We start from the raw sequence: 22552 nt of genomic DNA on the forward strand, positions 1-22552 counted from the left end.
ATTTGCTAGAAACTACGAGCCCAGTTTGTAATATCCAGAGACAGGTGACGGGCAGCCTGTGTTTAATGACAACACCTAGAAAAAGAGCTGTCACAAAGGCCATCTTGACTTTTTCCTTTCTTTGAGTCCTTCTAGTTCTTGATAGTTCTGTTTTGGCAAGTAATGTAGGAGTTTGAGGATCTAGGATGGATGGGGGGATATTTTTAAGGTGAGGAGGAAGAAGAGTAAAGAGGCTTTATGACCCTTTATGACTGTTGAAAACTGCAGATGAAGGCCACCTCACATGCTTAAAGGGCCAGCTGCAGAGCAGCAAGTGACTGCATGAAGCCAGCTAGGTGGGGACTGTGGCACCCTCCCAGGTATGTGCTGGTTCCAGAAGGGGCAGGTGGTTGGCACCAATTCAGTCTGTTTTAAAAGACCTGAGACTCAAAAAGAGTAGATATGTGGACCGTGCTGACCTCCAGGCTGCTACTTTGTGACCTTTATGATTTTCTCCCTCACTGCTTTACAAACAGGACATAAGTTTTTGACTGAGTAACTGGACAGGGACCAAAGAAAAGATGTACATGGAATTCAGTGCTTCAGTATTTGTTATAAGCACATTAACAAATAAATTGTAGTTTCTGTGGCCACTGAAATAGCTTTATTATACTAATCTGTCCACACTAGTAAAATAAGATTATCTTTTTCGTTTAAGAGTAAAGATTAAAAGTGGTTGTTATTTCAGAAGCAGTGATTTTACTTTATTTTTTTTTAAGATTTTATTTATTTATTCAAGAGAGAGGCAGAGACACAGGCAGAGGGAGAAGCAGGCTCCATGCAGGGAGCCTGACGTGGGACTCGATCCCGGGACTCCAGGATTGCACCCTGGGCCAAAGGCAGGTGCTAAACCGCTGAGCCACCCAGGAATCCATTGTTTTTTTTTTTAATGAGATTTTCTTAAAAAAAAAAAAAAGAGAGAGATTTTCTTTTTGGTCTGAGATGGGAGTTACGTGGTTTCAAATTCAAAAAGTGCCAAAGGATGGAGACATACATACCACCTTCCTACTTTTGTCCACTAGCCCCTGCATTTTTTGTATAAACAGCAGCTTGTTAGAGATCTGTCCGCATCTTGCTTTTTAAACTCCATACCTTAGAGAGATTTCTAGATCTTCATCTACCATACTTCCTTAGTTTATATGAGTGTTCTCTGGTTTATTAGCCAACTCCCTCTTTAGGGCTCGTAGGTTGTTTCCAATCTTCCCTCTGGTGACCAGTGCTACTGGGAGTTGTGCTATACACGCACCCTTCTGTGTGCATACGGTGTGTGTACGAGTACAGATACAGGACGTGTTCCTAAACCTGGGATCACTACATCAGAGGGTGTGTGCATTTGAAATTTTCCTAAGCATTGTCCAGTTCCTTTCCCTAGAGATTGTCGGTTTATCCTCTCTCTAGAAGTTCCTAAGGAGTGCCTGTTTTCCTCTGCTTTTACTAAATCATCATCAGACTTTTGAGAAGTGAAAAGTGTTATCTAGCTAGCATTTTTTCTTCTGGAATAAACAATTTTTCGGTTTGATTTTTTTTTATGGTGGAAAATTTTGAGCATATACAGAAGTAGCCAAAATCGTATGTCGAACTCCCGGGTTCAGTATATTGATAGCCACATGCTGCTTTGTCTATCTTGCATGTATGTGCAGTCTGTTAGATTTTCTTATTGAAACCATGCTTGTTTCAGAAAACTTTTTTTTTCCTATATTAAGACCAATTTATCTTTCAGATAATCTGTTCTTTAAAAATTTGGTGGTGGGGCGCCTGGATGTCTCCGTTGGTTGAGCGTTGGACTCTTGGTTTGGCTCAGGTCATGCTCTCCGGGTGATGAGATCGAGCCCCTCATTAGGCTCTGGTGTGGAGCGCGGGATCTGCTTGAGATTCTCTCTCTCCCTCTGCCCCTCCCCTGTAAAAAGTCTTCAAATAAGTAAAGTCTTTTAAAAAATGATTTGGTAGGATCCCCCTGTGAAACCTTTTAAACTTAGTGTCTTTGGGGACTCTTACTTTTTGACAGCTTTCTGTATTCTCTGGTATTGATCTATATGGATTTTCTGTTCTAGAGTACATTTTGTTATATTTCTTTAGAAAATTATCCTAGTCATTGAGGTTTTAAGTCAATTTATAGCTGAGATAGTAATCTTCTATCAGTCTTAATTTTCTCTGTGGCTGTTCCTCTGTTTTATATTTGTTCTCCTCTCCCCTTTCTTTCTTTTTTTTTTTTAAAGATTTTATTTATTTATTCATGAGAGACACAGAGAGAGAGGCAGAGACACAGGCAGAGGGAGAAGCAGGCTCCATGCAGGGAGCCCGACCTGGGACTCAATCCCGGGTCTCCAGGATCACGCCCTGGGTCGAAGGCAGGTGCCCAACGGCTGAGCCACCCAGGGATCCCTTCCCCTCCCCTTTCTTGATTAAATTATACAGTCATTTATGATTGGATACGTTTATTAGTTTTATGACTTTTGTTTTCTAGTTCATTAGTGTCCACTTTGACTTTGTTAATTCCCTCTGATCTCCTCAATCTCCTCCTGTTTATTTTGTTATTCTTTTTCTTCCGAGTTGGGCACTTGGTTTCTTTTCTATTTTGCTGTTTATTTCAGTACTTGAGGCCACAGTTGACCCCTCTGTTACTCACTGCTTTGGCAGCTGACGTGTCTGTATATGATCCTCTCTCTTCTCAGCTCTTCTGAATCTCCAGATTCTTGTTCTTATGTGAACTAGGAGTTGTTGAGTTTTTAAGATTTCAGGGCAAGTACATCCTGTATTTTATGTTTAGTTTTGTTGCATTGTGATCATGATCATGTGATCATGAAATGTTGTCCAGATTATTTCTTTAATTTGCGGATATTTGTAGCCCAATATATGGTTATTTCCTGTGAAGGTTCCTTGGGCAGCAGAAAGAAGATTATGTTCTCAGGTTACAGAGTTTAGTATACCAGACGTACCATATTAATTATGTTCTTTAGGTTTCCTACACCTTTACTTTTTCCAATCTGCTTGATCCATCATGACCTGGGAGAAGTTCAAGTCTCCTAATGGATTTTTTTTCTCCATATCTCTTACAGTATTTCCTTGATACCTTTTTGCTGCTTAGACATTCTTTTTTTTAGATTTTATTTATTTATTCATGAGAGACACATAAAGGCAGAGAGGCAGAGACACAGGCAGAGGGAAAAGCAGGCTCCCTCTGGGGAGCCTGATGTGGGACTCCATCACAGGACCCTGAGATCATGACCTGAGCTGAAGGCAGATGCTCAACCACTGAGCCACCCAGGCACCCCAATGCTTAGACAGTCTTAACTGTCATGTCCTCATTGCAAGATATACCCTTTAGCGATACAAAGTGCTGCCCTCTTGCTAGGGTATTGCCCTTTAGCCTAGATTCAACCTTATTTGATGTTGAGATCTCAATCCCTATTTTTCCCTTGTTTACATTTTCTGGTAGAGCATTGCTATTTTATTTTGTGGGGTTTTGTTTTCAGTCTTTTATTCTCAGTCTGAGTTACTTAATTGTTGTCTTGAAATGTAGTTCAAAGTTGGGTTTGGCTTTGTGAATCAAACTTTCTTTTTTATGTGGTTAAACTTAACCAATGCATGTATTTGTTGATATGAAAGATCTGTCATCTCTAGTGATAAACATCTACAATTTTCTCTTGCTTTCTATTTTTAATACCTTGATTTTTCTACTGTATTATCTATCTTATTTGCTTTATTATAGTTCTTTTTAACAATTAGGTTTGAATTTTCGGTTCCTGTGATTATCGTAGGCCTTCGTCCCATAAGGTCACCACTAGCCACTTGAGCCTGTTTAACACTTGAAATGTGGCTAGTGTGACTGAGAAGCTGAATTGATACAGATTTAAATTTAAAGCTGAAACTTGATTCAATGACTTGGAAAACTTCTATGTTTAGAGCAATTTGGATATGTGATGCTACCTTAACTGTAAATTTGATGAAATCTCATTATAGGTCAGTTATTTCTGATAGAAATTTAGGTTTTGAATTGAGTTGTGCTGTAAGATGCACAGTGGATTTCAAAGACTTAAGATAAGAACTGGCAAAATATCTCAATATATTTTTATATTCCTTGTAGACACGATAATGTTTTGGATACATTGGGTTAAATGAAATATAAAAACTTTCACCTGTTTCTTTTTGCATTACTGTGGCTGTTACGCAGTTGTCAGTTAGACATGTATCTCACATTATGTTTCTATTGGACAGAGGCTTCCCATAGTATATATTAATTCCTCAGTAGGAGTGAGAGAAATAGCTCATTTTCTTTTTTTTTTTTAAAGATTTTATTTATTCATGAGAGACACACAGAGAGAGGCAGAGGGAGAAGTGGGTTCCTCACAGGGAGCCTGATGCAGGACTTGATTCCCGGACCTGGAATCACGCTCTGAGTCCTCAAAGGCAGATGCTCAACTGCTGAGCCACCCAGGTGTCCCATATTTTAACATTTTATTTTCATGATGATAAACGTACTCTTTTTTTTTAAATTTTTATTTATTTATAATAGAGAGAGAGAGAGGCAGAGACACAGGCAGAGGGAGAAGCAGGCTCCATGCACTGGGAGCCTGACGTGGGACTCGATCCCGGGTCTCCAGGATCGCGCCCTGGGGCAAAGGCAGGCGCCAAACCGCTGCGCCACCCAGGGATCCCAAATAGCTCATTTTCATGTTTGGAATAAGCATTTATCGATTTTATTTCTCTGTATAACTTTCACAATTTCCCCCCTCTGAACCTGTTATCCTCAGGATTTTTGGACTAGTGTATTGTCTTTTTTTTTTCTGTATTGTCTTTTGAAGGGCAGTTCATGCTAACGGTGGCTCCTTATTACATTTGCAAAAGTGTGAGTTCTGTCTTTGCATTAAGTAGTTGTTTTTTTTTTTAAATTTTTATTTATTTCTGATAGTCACACACAGAGAGAGAGAGAGAGAGAGAGAGAGGCAGAGACACAGGCAGAGGGAGAAGCAGGCTCCATGCACTGGGAGCCCGACGTGGGATTCGATCCCGGGTCTCCAGGATCACGCCCTGGGCCAAAGGCAGGCGCCAAACCGCTGCGCCACCCACCCAGGGATCCCTAAGTAGTTGTTAATGAGTGAAAGCTCCACTTAGTGGCATGAGGAAAGGAGAGTTTGGACTGTTAAGATATACATTAAAGATGGAACCTCCTGAATCTTGAATGAGTTCATAGGAAATGATTCACATTTGCATTCGGACCTCCTGTTTCGTCTCTGATTCTCACTCTGGCCAATTCTGGTTCCCTCACTTATCACTTGGATTCTCTCCCTGCAGACTGGCTTCCCATTTGTTTTATTTCCTAGTTCCTTTGCACTTGTCTTTTGCACAGCTGCACTGGTTTCAGAGGTGTTTGTTTGCTCCTGTCCTCCTCTCATTTTTACTTCAAACCATCCCTTTACAGAGGGCGGCGCCCGCCCCTTCTTTGGAACCTCTCACAGCTTCCTCAGCTGCTTGCTCTCTGCAGTGTGGGTGCTCCCTGCTCCCTCATGGGTGATTACTGGCTCCATGTAAAGGTTATTAGACATTAAACACCTTCGTTGTTACGTAAGTTTAAACTTCCACCATGTCCCCACATTTAAATATAGCATCTCCAAAATAAAACCACCAGAAGGCAGGTTGTCTGACAACTCTGCCTTCTTTTCACAGAAAAGATTTCTGCCACCATCACGCTGCTTCTGTGAACCTAGGAGCCTTTAGCTATTAGAAGGCAGGTTTCTTTATCTTTACTGTTCTTGAGCTTTAAGGGCCGGCCACCTTCTGTTTTTCTTTAGAAAGTATTTTAAGATTCTGATACCCACTGAAAAGCTGGCTTTGGTTTCAAATGACTGCTCTTCGAAAAGTCTTGGTCTTTAAAGTCATTTTGCTCCTTGAAGCCTGATTACCACTGGAGAGAACAGGGATTTTGTTTCCAGAGGAGATGAAAAAAAATTTTTTTTAAATTATCACAATAGGAAAGAGGAAAAACAATTGTGTTTTGTTTCTGAGTGTGTTTATTTTGTACCCATACATATATGTACATGAATCACCTTTTCTCCAAGCAGGAAGGTCTTTCTACTCTGAAGAGTTGCCAAGAATTGGACTAACCTGTTTAGAGACAGAAGCCAACTCTTCGGAATTAAAGAGGAAGAGAACAATTTCAGTTAGGGTCAAGATGTCTAACTTGGCTTCATGCATCTTGATCGGTATTTGGGGCCTTCATGACCCGGTAGAGTTGGGTTTCAACGTAATTTGGTTTATCAGGCTCTGGGCACCTAAGTTGTGGCTCTGGCTTCACTGTCTTTGCAGTTTTGTGTGGGAGTCTATAGTCTTGAAGGGGAGACATGGCCACACTTGCTGACCTACTGAAGGGTGGTTTCCTCCCACTAAGCTCTAGGTAATTTGTTAGGCTGTTGGCGAGATTCGAGAAACATTGAATTTGTTACTGGATGGAATCAGAAAATATCACTGCTTTTCCTTTTCTTTTATATCATATGGGCATTAAATTATTTGACTTATGTGGTAAGCTGAGGTCAGAGTTGGGCAAATGCTTTTGTTTTAGGAATACCATAGTGGAAGATAGGTTGTCAGACTATATGGCCCGAGGGCCAGCCCCCTGTTTTCTTTTGTTTTTTAATTCATAGACTTTATCCTTTTTTTAAAGATTTTATTTATTTATTCATGAGAAACACAGATAGAGAGGCAGAGACGCGCAGAGAGAGAAGCAGGCTCCATGCAGGAAGCCCGATGTGGGACTCATCCCAGGACTCTGGGATCATGCCCTGAGCCAAAGACAGGTGCTCAACCGCTGAGCCACCCAGGCATCCCCATAGACTTTATCTTAAATAGTTTTACATTCACCACAAAGTTGAGCAGGAAGTACCAGGAGCTCCCACATACAGCCCTTCCCCAAATACAGCCTGCCTTGCCATCAACATCCTGCACCAGTGTGTGCGCCATTTGCTAATAATCCATGAACCAACATTGGCCCATCATTATTATCCAAAGTCCATAGCTTATGTTAGGCTTCCCCTCTTTGTGTTGTACACTCTGTGGATTTTGACAACACTCGTTTTGGTCAATTAAGTTTTGTTGAAACATGCCCATTTATTACATATTGTCTGTGGTTTCTGTCCCTTCACAACAGCAGAGTTAACTCTTTGGCCCACAGTGCCAAAAATGTTTACAGTCTGGCCCTTTACAGAAAGTTTTAGACCTCTGTTCTAAGTTAATTGTACCCTATTAAAGTAGCTCACAGTGATTGCTCTTAATTTGCATTTAAATGATGAAGATCTGTTTCTCCCATTTGCTAGTGAAAGTAAATCTTGGCTATCTGGAGCATAACTTGGAGTTAGCGGAGACTTTTTCAGGTGGTCTACATAAGGTATGTGCCCCTGAGAGGAATTACCATGTGGAAGGCAAAGTTCAAGTGTACTAGTTTCTCCACAGCCCTGCCACACTGAGGTTTTATGATTTTAATTGTATAGTAGGTAGCATAGAAGCTAAATGTTTTCCTTTTTTTCCTGTGTGTGTTTATTCTCTGCATTTTGTGTATAAACTGTCCTTGACCATTTACTAACTGGAATCTGGAGTTTTAATCATTTGCAAGAATTCTTTGTATGTATTTGGCGTGGTAACCTGTTGTGCGGTGTAAATACTGTTTTCCACTATGTTCCCTTTTTTGGTAATTATCAAAGTATATAATTAAAGACATTTGGAAAGAATATCACCTATAATTCTTCCATCCATTTTTTTGTGATAGCCTTCCAGCTTTTGCCCACATATTTGCTTATGTTAATGCTGACTGCTGGTTTCCTTTTTATTTAGTGCACAGTCTGAATTTTTATATACTCAGTCATTTACAGTGCTTTTATCATGGTCAGATTTATCACCTGTAGCATTTTGCAAATCATTACTAAACCCCTCTGGAATTTATTCCCATTTCTGACGGGGCTTTTGTAGCTGAGTCACTTTTGCTCTGTTCTGTTGTTTAGTTGCATAGCAACAATTATTAAGACCTCAAATCTTTCTTTGTTGTTTCTGTTTTATCACATGCTAAATTCACAGGGTAGTTTATATTTGTGGATTCTATTCAGTAGGACAGCTTTTCTGATTTTAACTAAATATATGTTAACTTTTGCCTTGTAATTTGTGTTGAAATTTGGTAAGGGCAGTTTCTTATTTATTACCATAAATTTTTTTTAGAAATTCTTGCTGTTCTTGCCCACTTACTCTTCCTAGTAAATTAGTTAACTTACAGGAAAATGTGCTAAGGGGACTGTAAGTGGCTTCCCGGGCATTAGTTGAAACTAACCTGGAAGCATTCAGGTAGCCCATTTCACTTTTATGGTGGCGGTGGGGCAGTCAGTTTACCTCTATACTTCTGGGGGCAGAGCTGGATTTGATTGAGATCTCTGGTGGTATCCTTCATATCCCTCAAAGAGAACCCTATTCCTGGTCAGTGTCTATCTTTACTGAGATTATTATACTTTCTGCCATAATGAATGGCAGAAGAATTACAGCAAACTATTACATTTACAAAGGTCTATATTTATATTCCCTCTAATTGAATAGTTGGGGTTCTAACTGAATTGTAGATTATTTCCTTAAGCATCACACAAGCAGTCGTGATTTTATTTTCATTCTTGGACTTGATATGTGATTTTGCTTGGCCATTTGAGTTGTACCAGTGTTGCTTGCTTTCTTACTAGGGCATGGAGGTCAGTATATAATAGTTTCACTGTTGGGAATAAATTATAAGTATCTCTCTAACATTTTCCTGGAGCAGGAAGTTAAATATTTCCCAGTGTCTTCTTGGCCAGAAAACAGTAGAGCCCTTTGAAATTTGTAACGTACCTTTTTCCAACAAATTGTTGGGTTTTCACAGACCAGAGCATTCTCCTCGTTTCATCTGAGCCTTTCCTTGGATCTGTTCTGGTAGAGTATAATGTTTCCTTAAACTTGGGGGCAGATAGTCCTTGTATAAATTTGGTTGATTCCTCCTACTTTTGATGTTAAGTAGAAAGCAAAATGGTAATTGCCATTTTGCTTTTCCCATACTGGTCAAGTAATGTGGTCAAGCGAGCACTTTATTTCTAATCTATACCTTAAACTACTTGCTCATAGTGAGCGTCCCTTTCTCTAGAAACTGCCCTTTGGACAGAAGGAGGCCACTTCTTTGGTTAGCATTCTTTCTGGATTCTCTGCCATGTCATCTCAGGCCTACATACTCATATTCCTCCTTCTTTAACCTCAGCTTGGTTTCAGTAGAGCTGTTCAAGAAGAAAATTAAAATGGACTCTCCAGAAACTGAAAAAGATTCAGCTAGCGTTTTCTGAGTACTTGCCCAACACCAAGTATAAAATATAGTATCATGGAAGTCTCACAACAGTTGCGCCATGTTACAAATTGGGAAACTGAGATTCAGGGCAGGTCAAACAGTAGAGCCAGGGCCCATCTGACCTGCTCATCTCACCGGCCCTCTGTAGCCGAGGATGTAGACCAGGATTGGGCACAGTGTGGGGACCCACTATAAGGGAAGGGTCCACCAGTGTTGCCATCTGTCAAGAGTCACTGCACCCTCAGGTACAGCCATTTCCTCTATGGATGTGGCCAGCAATACTTATTTTTCCCATGTAGGATCATCTAGAGGGAAAGGAGAATAAGGATGGCTGGTGACGCTGAAAAGTCTCTTAAGACTATGAGGGGGCAGCCCAGGTGGCTCAGTGGTTTAGCACTGCCTTCGGTCCAGGACGTGATCCTGGAGACCTGGGATCGAGTCCCACGTCAGGCTCCCTGCATGGAGCCTGCTTCTCCCTCTGCCTGTATCTGTCTCTGCACCCCCCTCTTTCTGTGTCTCTCATGAATAAATGAATAAAATCTTAAAAAAAAAGACTATGAGGAATTTCTTGGCCAGTTTTCTGAGAGGCTGAACCAAATCTCAGACATGAAAATAGAGACCAAAAATAGATGGGTAAATAACCACTTGTCTGAGCCTAAGGAAGTTGTGATTTGTTCTCCCTGGTTGGATTTTTGTGTGTGTGAATCAGGTTACTCAGTGGTCTTTAGTCTTGCTGCTCCTGAGAATAATCTGGGGTGTGCCTAAAACTAGTGGCACCTGCCCCTCATTGAGGCCAATTAAGTCAGTCTCTAGAGGGAGGGGCTCCCGGGCATTCTGGGTGACTCAGGTGACTGTAGTGTGTTCAGAACCACCACGTTGGATGCAGTAGATTTTTTTTGCCTAAGCCTAAGGGTTGTGAACCCATTCAGGGGATGGAGTGTGGGAGATGCTGAAGGTTGACACTTAAGTAGTTAGGAGTTCATCAGCATTACTTGAACACCTGGATGTAGAATGAAGTGGAAATTAAGCTTCAGGAAATTGTCCAGGTATAGTCCCCCACTACCTTTGAGAAACTTACAGATCAATGAGAAGCAGGGGAAAATACATAAATTTGTATGTGCTAGCCAAAATTTATGAGGCCTGTGACTTTATGGCATGCTTTCCTGCCGTCCCTACCTCTCCCTTGAAGGTTTCTGTGTAATAGGGGTGGTTTCGGGGAATGTGTGACATGTTTACCTTCTTGTCCTTCATCCAAAGTGTCCTTGGAGGGCAGCCCGTGTGGCTCAGCGGTTTAGCGCTGTCTTCAGCCCTGGGCCTGATCCTGGAGACCCGGGATCGAATCCTGCGTTGGGCTCCCTGCATGGAGCCTGCTCCTCCCTCTGTCTGTGTTTCTTTTTTTTTTTTATTTTTTTTTATTTTTTTTTTATTTTTTTTTTCTGCCTGTGTTTCTATGTGTCTGTCTCTCTCTCTCTCTCTCTCTCTCTCTCTCATGAATAAATAAATAAATAAATCTTAAAAAAAAACAACAAAAAAACCAAAGTGTCCTTGGAGGCTTTCTGGGTGGAGAACACAATTAGAAGAACACATATAAAAGTGTGTACTGTTTTTCTTGATTTCTGGTTCTTTTTCTTGGCTGCCTACTCGTAGCAGTGCTCTCTCCAGATTGTCCCAGAATTGACATATTAGGCAAGATTGGTGTAAGATAAATAACTGTATAGAGATACAAACCAAAATTTAACCCTCTCAGATTCACCCAATGAGAGCTTAAACCTAGAGATCATCTCTCCAACCTTCCCAATTTTATATGTGGGCAAATAGAAGTCCCAAGTGAGGAAGAGACTGCCCGAGTTATCAGCTAGTTGACATCTTGGCCACCTCTTCCAAGGTGAACCAGAAATTATTCTTTTTAAGAGGTGAAGGGAACTTATATTTGTGTATCGCTCCCTGCCAGGCATAATAGTAGGCAGATGTAGCTGTAATTCTCCCATCATCCAGGTGGAGTAGATATTTCCATTTCTTGGATGAAGATGCCAAAGCTTAGATGATTTAAATATCCTGCCAAAGCAAAGTTAGGGGCAAAACCACACTTAAAATTCCAGTAGATGGAATCTTTATTTTCTTTTCTTTGTTTCTTTTGAGATGAGAGAGAGGTGTAGGAGCAGAGGGAGAGAATCTTAAGTAGACTCCACGCCTAGTGTGAGGCTGGAAGTGGGGCTCAGTCTCACAACCCTGAGATCATGAGCTGAGCCAAAATCAAGAGTCAGACTGAGCCACCCAGGTGCCCCCTCAAATAGATGGAGCTTTTAAACCTGTGCTTTTTTTCAGTTCAACATAGTAAAATATTTCATTTAACATAATATGCCACTACCCTGATCTACTTCTTTCCAGCGAACGTAGTCTCTGTTAGTAATGCCAAGGTTTTGTCTAAATTTGTTCCACTAGACAATCAGGAAATTGCACACTCTAATGCTCATCTAGACTTATCATTTCCAAACTATCAGACTGATTCCTACTTCACTTACTTACACTGAAACAATTCTCACTCTGAGGACCACCACCACCTGTTAGCCTGCTTATTGTCTCTGGGTATATAAGAAGCAATCTATGTGGACTTGTACCCAAGTCTTAATTTCTGGTGTCTACCAGCAGTGCAAGTGTGAGCAGATCACATAATTCAGTGTGTTTAGCTACGTAATAGAAATGATAGCATCTAATCATAGACTTGTAGTACTGGTGAAATTCAGAACATGCGGCACAGTGCGTGGCACATGGTTGGTGTTCAGTAGATGTTGGCTCTGCTTTTATTATGGGAAGTTAGTGACACAGCATTTCCTGGATGAAATCAGCTTCCTGCTAAGAATAAAAGCTGCATAGAGAGCTCTCAACCTTGAATGTTAATTATCTTAAAGTTTGTTGGCTGAAGGTCCCAGCTATAAAAACTGATCATTTTCCAAGAAACATGGCACTTTCAGTTCATTTGTGCTTTGAGCCTGACTGGCTTTGGATCCCCTTCGTTCACTGTAATGGTTAACTTAACATTTTGCCTCATTTAACCTTGAAGATGAGTACACGGTGACCTTTACTTAAATGTTTCTGCTTCCATGACAATGGGGCATCCTGGAATTTACCAATCCACCATTAGGACTAGATTCTAAAGCCCCTTCTGGAATAAGGTTGATAATGAGTCTTTGTGGTAGCATCGGCTACAGTTGTTACTCACATGCTCTAGCATGTCAAAGCTCTGCTTGCGATATCAGTTCCAAACACATCCATGCCTCTTCCCTCCACTCTCTGGCCTGAGGCATCATACTGACAGTTACTGCCACTTTATTATCACCTTCCTCCCTACCTTTGGCTCCTCTTTCCCTAACTTGAAGGATTTGCTACCTCTGACCAAATATATAGAATGGAGTGGTCTGTCTATAAGAGGAGTTTATCACTACCAGCAAATATTATCTTGCATCCCTGAATTTTATTTGCTATAGTGAGTGTATGCTAAAACTCACTAGGTATTTTGATTTTGAGTTCTAATCAGGACATGTCTATTAAATACCTGCAGTGTGTTGCATATTGTGCTAGTAGACTCTTCAGTGTTGTGAGGAATCCTGGGACCTACAGGGCAAAGAACTCAGTGAATGGGGGGACTGGCAGAGGGGTTGCCCAGGCAGAGGACACAAATGGTGGTCTCACAGTGAAATCTATTGCTTTGGCCTCACCTGGCATACAGAAGGGCAGGTTTCTCACTAATCTGTTTATGGACACATATCTACCTTCAAAGAGCAAACCAGATTCTAGAGAGAGGATGAGGGCAGTAGTGGATGTTACTCACTTCCCCTCAGCAGACAGGTAGATTCCCCTCAGGGAAGGGTCCACTACCTTAATTAAGAACCCCATCATGATCACCTTGTATTCTTTTTTCCTATAAGAACAACAAAAATCATTACATGAGTCTCCCACCTCCATTACATATGGTAGCACATTCTATATGAGATTTTTATATTCTTTTTAGAAAATAGAATGGCTCTAGTTATTGGAAGACCTTTTTTATTTTTTTTAAAGATTTTATTTATTTATTCATAGAGACAGAGAGAGAGAGACAGAGACAGAGACAGAGACACAGGCAGAGGGAGAAGCAGGCATCATACAGAGAGCCTGACGTGGGACTCGATCCAGGGTCTCCAGGATCACACCCTGGGCTGCAGGCGGCACTAAACCGCTGCGCCACCAGGGCTGCCATGGAAGACCTTTTTTAGAGGACTGCTTTTAAGGGGCTCCTGGGTGGCTCGGTCAGTTGAGCGTCCTACTGGGTTTTGGCTCACGTCGTGATCTCAGGGTTGTAAGATCGAGCCCTGTGTTGGGCTCTGTGCTTAGCTTGGAGTCTGCTCGGGATTTCCCTCTCTCTCTCTGCCTCTCTCCCCCCTCACACATGCTCTCTCTTTCTGTAGAAAACAAATAAATCTTAAATAAGAAGACTACTTTTAAAAATAATCTTTTGAATGACTGGATATTTCCCCCATGTAAATATACAATATTGTAATTTATTTTACTCTTTCCCTTATTGTTGGATATTTAGGTTGTTTACCATGTCCCTACCAAATCTTTTATTTGAAAAAATTTGGAAAAGTTGTAAGAATGATACAGTTAACACCCATGTTTGGCACCTAGATCCACCAGTTACTTCGCCATATTTGCTTTTTACCTTTCCCTTCCCCACCCCATCCCTCTTCCTGTCTCCTTTCTTCCCTGTCTCTCTACACATGCTTTTTTGCCTGAACCACTTGAGAGTAAGCTATAAATGTCACGACTTCCGCTAGATACATAATTATGTATATCCTAAGCGTAAGAGTATTCTGCTAATAACCATGATACACTTATCACACTTGGGGAATTTATCATAATAAAACTGAATATTCAAATTTCCTCTCATGGCTGGTGGCTCCAGTATTGGACAGCTCAGGTCTAGAACATACTCAACAGGCACTATGGCCAAGGAAGCTGCTGAGCTAGATGCAGTAGAGCCCAGGAGAGGCTTCTGCCTTGGTAATGTATCATCGATAGAGGGTGGGAATGACAGGTAGGGCTGGCTGGCTGAAAACCTTCTGAGAATGACCTGGAAGCCTGGAAGCAGTAGGGTCACCTGATCCTCAGAACATTAGTAGGCAGCAGTTATCTGTAGGTAAAGCAAAAGGCTGAAGGAGGCTCTTCTCTAATGGCACTGAGTGAACTACTTAAGGAGAATTAGGGATTCTGGTGTGGTGTTGGGACCCCACCAAAAAGCACCCACCTATGTAACCAGGTATTTGGAGTCCTCACTTAATTGGTGTTTGAAGGCTGCTTTACTCTGAAGGATTACTGCACAAGTGTAGATCACCAGATGTTTGAGGAAAGCCACAGTGAGAAAGAGAAGCTAAGATAAATACATTGTCCCCGAAAGATGACCACACAGGAAACAAGTTCAGGCAATAAAAGAGTGCTTTAAAATGTAACTCGAGAAATAAATTATCTTCTGCACCTCCTCATGAACATCTTAGGGCAGGTTGTGCTTTGTAAAGATGGCCACAGTGGTGGTTTTCTAACATGTGCCCTTGCCAGCCCTCCCTCAGGAGAAGGGGGAATCTGTTCCCTTCCCCTGGAGTCTGGACAGGCTTTGTGACTTCTGAGCCTGGGTCATAAAAGGCCATGCAGCTTCGCCTTGTTTCCTGAAGCCATGCAAGAATCCAGCTAAACCCAGGCCACCATGTGAGGTAGCCTATGAATGAGGCCACCAGGTGTAGTGCTCTGGCAGGCAATCCTAGTTGGCAAGTAATCGGCCCAAGGTTCAGACTTAAAAATGAGGAGCCTTCAGAAGCTTCTAGTTCCGCACTGTCTAGCCACTGCCCGCACCCCACAGCCCTAGCCTTTAAGTTCGCAGCTGAGGTCCCAGACAAGCCATCCCTCCTGTGTCCTGTCTGAATTTCTAACCCATGGCATAATAAAATAGACATTGGACTGAAAGAGGTAGTACGATGTCTGGATGTTGTTGGGGTATTGAATTTGATTGGGAATGAGATGTGTGTGAAATCTCCAGCTTTGGGCTCTTTGGCTTTGAAGTTTCTGACTCACCATTAGTAATAATAACCAAACACAGTCTGGCCTAGAGTGGAGGCAGCCTGAATTGGTAGACTCCCAAGTTACCTATTTTGATCTCTCTTTATATTCAGGAATAAGTTTTTCCAAATAAAGGAAAACTGAAAATTCTCAAGCAGTGAAGTAGTATTTCTAGACACGGAGCGAACATTTTAAAAGTATAAGTGAAGCTTTTCTTTTGAAGGACAATTAAGTAATCATTGTTTAGCCATGGTAAGTCCAAAAATTAATTACTTATGATTAAAAAATTCAGTGTTTTCAAAAGATTGAAATCTTACAAGTGTAACTGGGGAAAACTCGGAGCTGTCCCTAAAATATTATTTTCTCAGTTATATTTTACCCATTTTGGTAAAAATACATTTGCAGACTCAAACATTTAATTGGCAGTATTTAGGGGGAAAAACAGCATCACTAGAATGAGCTGGTCATTCTGTTGGTTATTGATGCCTTACTCTAGTTTTTCCTTTTCTTACTCTCCTTTTTCACTCCCTGATTCCATTACTGCCTCTTCCAAAACCATTCCCCACCAAGTGTTAGAACTGAAACATGTGGACAAAGATAGCCATCAGGGGACTCTCCATTTGGGGGGGCATGTGCTCAACCTTCTGCTTAAATTGTAAGATACACTATCAGGTCAGTTTATTAACTGAAAAAATATTCTACTTCCTGTAAACTAATCAGAAAGAGGATTTAAGACTTACCAAATACACAGACCATTATGGAAACCAGGTATAAAGAATAAGTCTGAACTCTTGCTCTCAGAAGGCTAGTCAGACATTCCTTTTTTACTGGTAACTGTCACCAAGCTTGAAAGTCATTTGTGTTTTTGTGTCTGTTCATTTTTATTAAAGACTTTATTTATCCATTCATGAGAGACACAAAGAGAGAGGCAGAAACATAGGCAGAGGGAGAAGCAGGTACCCTGCAGGGAGTCTGGTGTAGGATTCGATCCCAGGACCCTGGGATCATGACCTGGGCCAAAGGCAGACACTCAACCACTGAACCACCCAGGTGCCCCTATGTCTGTTCATTTTATGTCTTGGTGAATGGAAAGTTATTTGGAATCTCTTTAGACAAAACAAATCATACCTTTTGGAAATGTAGTAATTGTCTTCAACTTCTCAATGAGAGGGCAAAGTATAAAAAACAGAGAATAGACTAGGGCGCCTGAGTGATGCAGTCTGTTGAGTGTCCAACTTTTAATTTTGGCTCAGGTTATGACCTCAGGGTTGTAGCATCATGCCCCATGTTGGGCTCCACGCTTGACATGGAGTCTGCTTAAGAGTCTCACTGCCTCTCGCTCTGCAACCCACTCCCCACTCTCATGCTTTCTCTCTTTCTTGGATAAAAACATACATTTTTTTTTATAAAAAGAAATAACAGAAGAGAATTGAAGGGTCACCAAATGAGCACAAAAACACTGAAGAAATACACACGAATGGAGTAAAACTAATGACTTTATTCATCAAGTCCCAGAATGTTCCCTGTCCCTCACCCACTCCTTCATCATCCACTGAACTGATGCTAGGAAAAAATGTCATTGGTAAAATTGAATAAGGTGAAGCATACAGAGAAATGCAGAATAAAAATAGAAAATCAAAATTAAGGAATGCAGAGAAGCCAAGTAAGTGGGGAAAAAATGAAGCTGAATAACTGGAAAGAGTCACTGGAAAATACTCAGTATGCCAGAAGACTTATAAAACCTGAAGCCTCTTAGAGGACATTCAATTAAAACCAAAAGGCTTTTTTTTTGAAAGTTTACTTAAAAAAGAAAAAAAGATTGTTGGAACCCTTTGATTTAAACTGAGTATCCAGCATTAATACACAGGATAAAATACTTTCAACTTACATGAGCAAAACCACAGAAAGGTTATAAAAAAGTTGGACCTTTCATACTTATTTTTAGGTTCACTAATTAACTAAAAAAGGCTTACCTCCTTGTTTAAGCTGATGTATAATTAAGGTATCTGAGTACAAAGAATTCATCTCTAAAGCTAAATACGAATGTAGGAGGCAAAACCTGAGATTTTTCAGATAATTTTTTTAATAAAAACTTCTGAAAGTATTATCTTTCTGGAAAATCATTGAGAAACTACCATAGGTCAGGTACTCTTATTGGTGCCATGGGGGATACAGAGACAAAACAAGGCTCTTTCTATGCTAGTTCACAACGAGCTGATAATCCAAGATGACTGGAATAACTGCCTCCTGGTATTTGGTTATCTTCGACCATACCAAGTTGTTGAATTGTCTAGTTAGTGCAGAGTCGACCAATGTACACATCAAGGCCTTTTATTTTAAAATAAAAAGAAGTGGATGGTAGGAGCACAACTTACTTTAATCCTTTTTAATCCCTTTTTAATTATGTAGAATCATCAAATGAGCAGAGGCAACCGCACTCAACCAGAATGCAGCCAGAGCTCTCAGGGCTTAGCAAGTATCAGGTTATTTGATCTGGCACCCCGTGGCCTCAGGCTGTTCTGCTTTATCATCATTTGCATCATTAGTGATGGCTATTTAATGAGCCCCCTCTTCTAAATTTTAAGAAAGTTGTTAATGTTAAACGTTAAGCACTTTTTAACCCTTGCTACACCTCTGTGAAGTAGGTACTGTTCCCACAGCTGTCCCCCCCCCCCCCCAGGCGTAGAAGCACAATGACACTTGCCACCTGCCAGCCAGCTCCCACCTTTCCCGTTGTGCCCTTTCTCTGACCCTGGGTTTCTAATTTGCTGCTCCTAATATGGAAGCTTAAACATGTAAACTTTAAAGTCCAAAAAACTCAGGTAATTTTTTAAAATCCTGCATTCATGCTGCTACTCACAGTTCCAGTCCGATCCCCGTGGGGCGCTTCTTCTCCTCCGTCCTCTCACTTCGTTCTCCTGTAGGGAGAAGGGCAGCCTTCCTTCCGTGCTGGAAGAAAAGGTCCTCTCTATTTAACTGGGATGCAAAGTCTTTGTCCTGGTATGTGGAAAGTTAGATGCACATTTTACCTTAGATAATAACAGGTCCTTCATTTTGTGATGCGATTCCCTGTGGTTTAGGTATCAGCATCTTTAGTGCACTTAAAATGATTCAGCTCTTAGAATCCTACAGAACGTTTTAGGAATGATACGTATGATCTGAAGCAAAGCAGCCAGAGTCCTTTTAAATGTTAATCATCTAAAGCCAAATAAATGTGCATAGAGTAGATGATGGAAGGTCGTTGCTGGGATAATCACAACCCTTCTTTACTGGGGGTGGGGGGGAAGAGTGGGGGACAGATCCTTGATGAATTAAAGATGCACCAGAGGCCTTCAGTGTACTCACCTGGGGTGAAGGAAGTAAGGGAGGGATTAAGACACCTTTTATTCTAACTTTTTTTTTTTTTAATGGAGAAGAGGGCTCAGGGGTCAGTGGGCAAAAGAAAGGTTCTGCAGATGACTTTCTCAAGTGGGTTCTTTTATTTCTAGTTTTATTCAGTGGGGAGAGGAAAGGAATAAACCAGAGCTTGGCTGCAAGTGTTAGCAAATCAGATTTACTTCTGTGTCTCTGGTTTGCGGCCTGCATCACATTTGGAAGAATGAGAATCTGGAGGAGAAAAGTTTTATCCAAGCCTTGCTTGTTTCTCTCTGGGCCTGGCCCCAAGTTGCCCATGTCCAGACAGCCTTCTGGCAGTACGGAACATCAGAAAGGCCTCTGGAATGTGAGAAAGTTGGGACGGACCCAGAAGTATCACAGAGGACAGAAGAAGGACTAATGTTTATTGATCACCTACTTCGTGTCAGGCTCCGTACACATTAGCACATTGAGTCTTTACAAAAACTGAACTTCTGTCCCCATTTTACGGGTAAAGGCAGCTGAGACTTAGAGCAATTAAGAAGCTTACTGAAGGTTTTCTGCCCCCAAAACGGAGGAGTTGGGGCTGAAGCACATTTCTGTCCCCAAAGCCCATGTCCTTTCTACCATACCCCCACCCCCCAGCCATCGTCAGGTTTTCAGAAGGGCTTGGGAGTCATGGAACTACTCTGCTCACAACAGCTAGGGAAGGGGCTCGTGTTTCCTTGTTCTGTGTACCTTTTCTCTCATTGTGTCCTAGTTACGTAAATTTTATGCACAAGCAGTTCAGGACAGCCAACAGAAGATTCTGTGACCTCCATCTTTATGGCCAACACTAGGTCTTAGTGGACATGTCAGAGTAGATCTCTTGGACATGTCAGAGTAGATCTCTCTGTTTCTGAGTGCACCTGTGTGCTGGTTTCTCTGGCACATCCTAAGGCCCCATGTCTCGATCCGAGCAGGTCTGTGGCTGCTTCCTAGAGTAACAAAGCTCTGATCCCTGGAGAAACACATTTGAAGGAAACCTTGGGAAGCAGTTGACACACAGGAGGTGAATATTTGTGGAATGAATGGGTCTGTTGCCTTCTGGAAACCCCTATGAGTGGGAGTGGATTTGCATGTTCTCTTACTTTTGTACTCGACACTTTTCCCACAGTGTTTATTTGAAAACAAATTCAGATTATATCCCAGGTCATTTTTCTGTCACTACTGGTAACACTAGAAATGTATTTGTGTTAAGAAAACCCGCTTTCAAGGTTGCCTCTTGGACTAAATGTTCTTTTTCTATTCTAATTAAATTATTTTCTTAAACTTGTATTTCAGAGGATAAAAATTTAACTAGAGACTGCAGGGTTGTTTAATTATTTTCTCCTCCTAACCAGTAACCGTGTTATCATGAGAGCACTTTATTATTCCATCTGTTAGATTATAAAATCATGGAACATTTATTGTCTTTTAATAGGGCGAGATAATGCATGTGAGAAAACTTCATACATGTTTCTACGAAAGGAGCTTCCTGTACGACTGGCTAACACAATGAGAGAAGTTAATCTTCTGCCGGATAACTTGCTTAACCGCCCTTCAGTAGGGTTGGTTCAGAGTTGGTAAGTAAATAATGTGGCTTTAGATGGGTCTTCCCATAATGCTCTGAACACTTGGCATTGAGACCATTCTCCCTAAAAGTACATGTACTGCATGTGTGGGAATGAGTCATTCGGGATAGCTGCATTTTCCAAGCAATTAAAAGTTTGTTCCTCTTTTCTTTTCTTTTCTTTTCTTTTCTTTTCTTTTTTTCTGACAACTTAAAATTGCTTTAATTAAAAGACTTTAAAACTGTGCTAGACAGCTTTCTTGACTTATCAAATTTTATTTTTCGCTTATAAATGTAACTGCTCACTGAAACAAAAATTAGCACAGAAAGATTTAAAGGAATAGCAACACAGTGACCCATGGGAACAGGTCTGCAGTCCTCTGGGTGAGGGGATATTGCCACTTTTTGATCAAGTCACAGCCTTGCTCCTTTTATTTTCCTGTTAGAGTTTCTTGTTGGCAGTATTTCTGTTAAAGAAAATTAAGTCATTTAAAGGGGAACCTCGGATTGTAAAAATATCAGTGCCTAATGTGTTTCACTCGCCCTATGAAAAAATAAAAAAAAAAAACTCAACACAGTATGACAAAGTTCAATCGTGTACAGCTCTGATACTTTGGGCACATGTTATTTAATTGAGGAAGTTGAATTTGTGGCAAAACTCTCCACTAGGTAAGCAGGGGGAGGTTGGTGAGTGGTAGGGTGGAAGAGCCAGTGGCATATTTTCAGAAAGGGATTTGCATATGTCTGAGAAACACTTGCATGTCTCCTGTGTGTTAAAGCAAGGTCCAAGTCCCTGTGGAGAAAGTTGGAGGAGTCGGGGAGACCAAAAAGTGCTCTCTAGCCAGTACAGAGGCAGTGCTGTGGGCGCACAGGGGAGCGGGTAGGGGGGCCGCGGTGGCTTTGCACTGTCCCTGGGTGGGTGGTGGAGGGGACAGCGACAGGGACATGGAGAGCACTTCAGGGGAAGGGAACGATGTGGACACATAGGAGAACCGAGCCATTAATTAGTTTTCATTTAAAAGGTTAATGGCAGCCAGGCTTCTGCAAGGGAGTGGACGTTGAACAGTTATTCCTCAGTAATACTGATTACAATCTGTTCTTAGGGCTAAGCACAAATTGTCTGAGAAGCAGTATACTGGGTGGTCTGAGCCATGGGGCACCCAGTCCCTGTCCCAGATGAGCCACGGCTCCTGCGCGTGGTAGGCTCAGGGGCCCTGGGGTGCAGGGGAGGTCAGAGAGCGGCCATGAGGACCTGACGTCCATCGTCTGTCGCTTTCTGCCCTAGATGCAGCATGTGTTCCAGCAGGAGCAGCAAGGACCTGTTTGCTTGTGCTTTCTTTCTTGCTTCAAGACCATCATCAGAAATTTCCCAGCAGAAAGCGTGTAGGCACTGTTGGGGTCATTGTGGTAGGAATCTGAGGTCAGCTAGATGACCTCCTGGGCCTGGTGGGAGTGACAGTCGAGCATTTGTCCCTTACCTAAAGGTTCCTTCAGGGGCTCCAAAGAGAATTGCTGGCAAAGTAGGACTCAGATTAGGGGGTCATCTCTTTCATTGGTCTCATGTGTCTTCTGTAGCCATTCCAAACACCTGCATGTCACTTTAAAAAAAAATTAAATTTTGAGCTAATTTCCTAAATAGCAGAAAGGTTTGCAAAGCTAGCAGCAAGAATTCCCAAATCCTTCACCCGGAGTCACTAATTCTTAACATCCAGCAGCATTTGTTCTGCTGTTCTCCTTCATATGCACACTCTCTCTGGATATATGTGTGTGTGTGTACGTACATGTGTGTACGTGTACTTTTAGGGTATACCATGTGTGGTACGCACATACCTGATACACATTTTTTTTCCCTAAACCATTTGGGTTAGTGGTAGACATCATGCCCTTCTACCCCTAAAGACTTCAGTATATATCTCCTTAGAACAACTCTTAGAAAACCACAGTATGATTATCAAATTTGGGAGTTTAACATTGGTCCAGTAATATTTTCTAATGTGGAAGACCTTGTTTCTCATTTCATTAATTGCCCTAATAGTGCTCATTTATTTATTTATTTTTTAAAAAAGATTTATTTATTTTTATTTATTTATGATAGACATAGAGAGAGAGGCAGAGACACAGGAGGAGGGAGAAGCAGACTCCATGTC

At 41.4% G+C, this 22552-nt stretch overlaps 1 protein-coding gene across 4 annotated transcripts in view; it reads left to right on the plus strand.

Annotated features, from left to right (window-relative positions):
• PDK3 (pyruvate dehydrogenase kinase 3) overlaps positions 1-22552 on the plus strand; it is a 156799-nt gene that overhangs the window by 84932 nt on the left and 49315 nt on the right. For all 4 annotated transcript variants that reach the window (XM_041740572.1, XM_041740573.1, XM_041740570.1 and 1 more), the window contains one exon: positions 20277-20418. In XM_041740572.1, coding sequence (XP_041596506.1) covers positions 20309-20418 — 110 coding nt within the window. In that variant the 5' untranslated portion in view covers positions 20277-20308. The remainder of the gene's footprint in view (positions 1-20276; positions 20419-22552) is intronic.

The sequence above is a fragment of the Vulpes lagopus genome, chromosome X (genome assembly GCF_018345385.1).
Source record: "Vulpes lagopus strain Blue_001 chromosome X, ASM1834538v1, whole genome shotgun sequence".
Classification (NCBI taxonomy): domain Eukaryota; kingdom Metazoa; phylum Chordata; class Mammalia; order Carnivora; family Canidae; genus Vulpes; species Vulpes lagopus.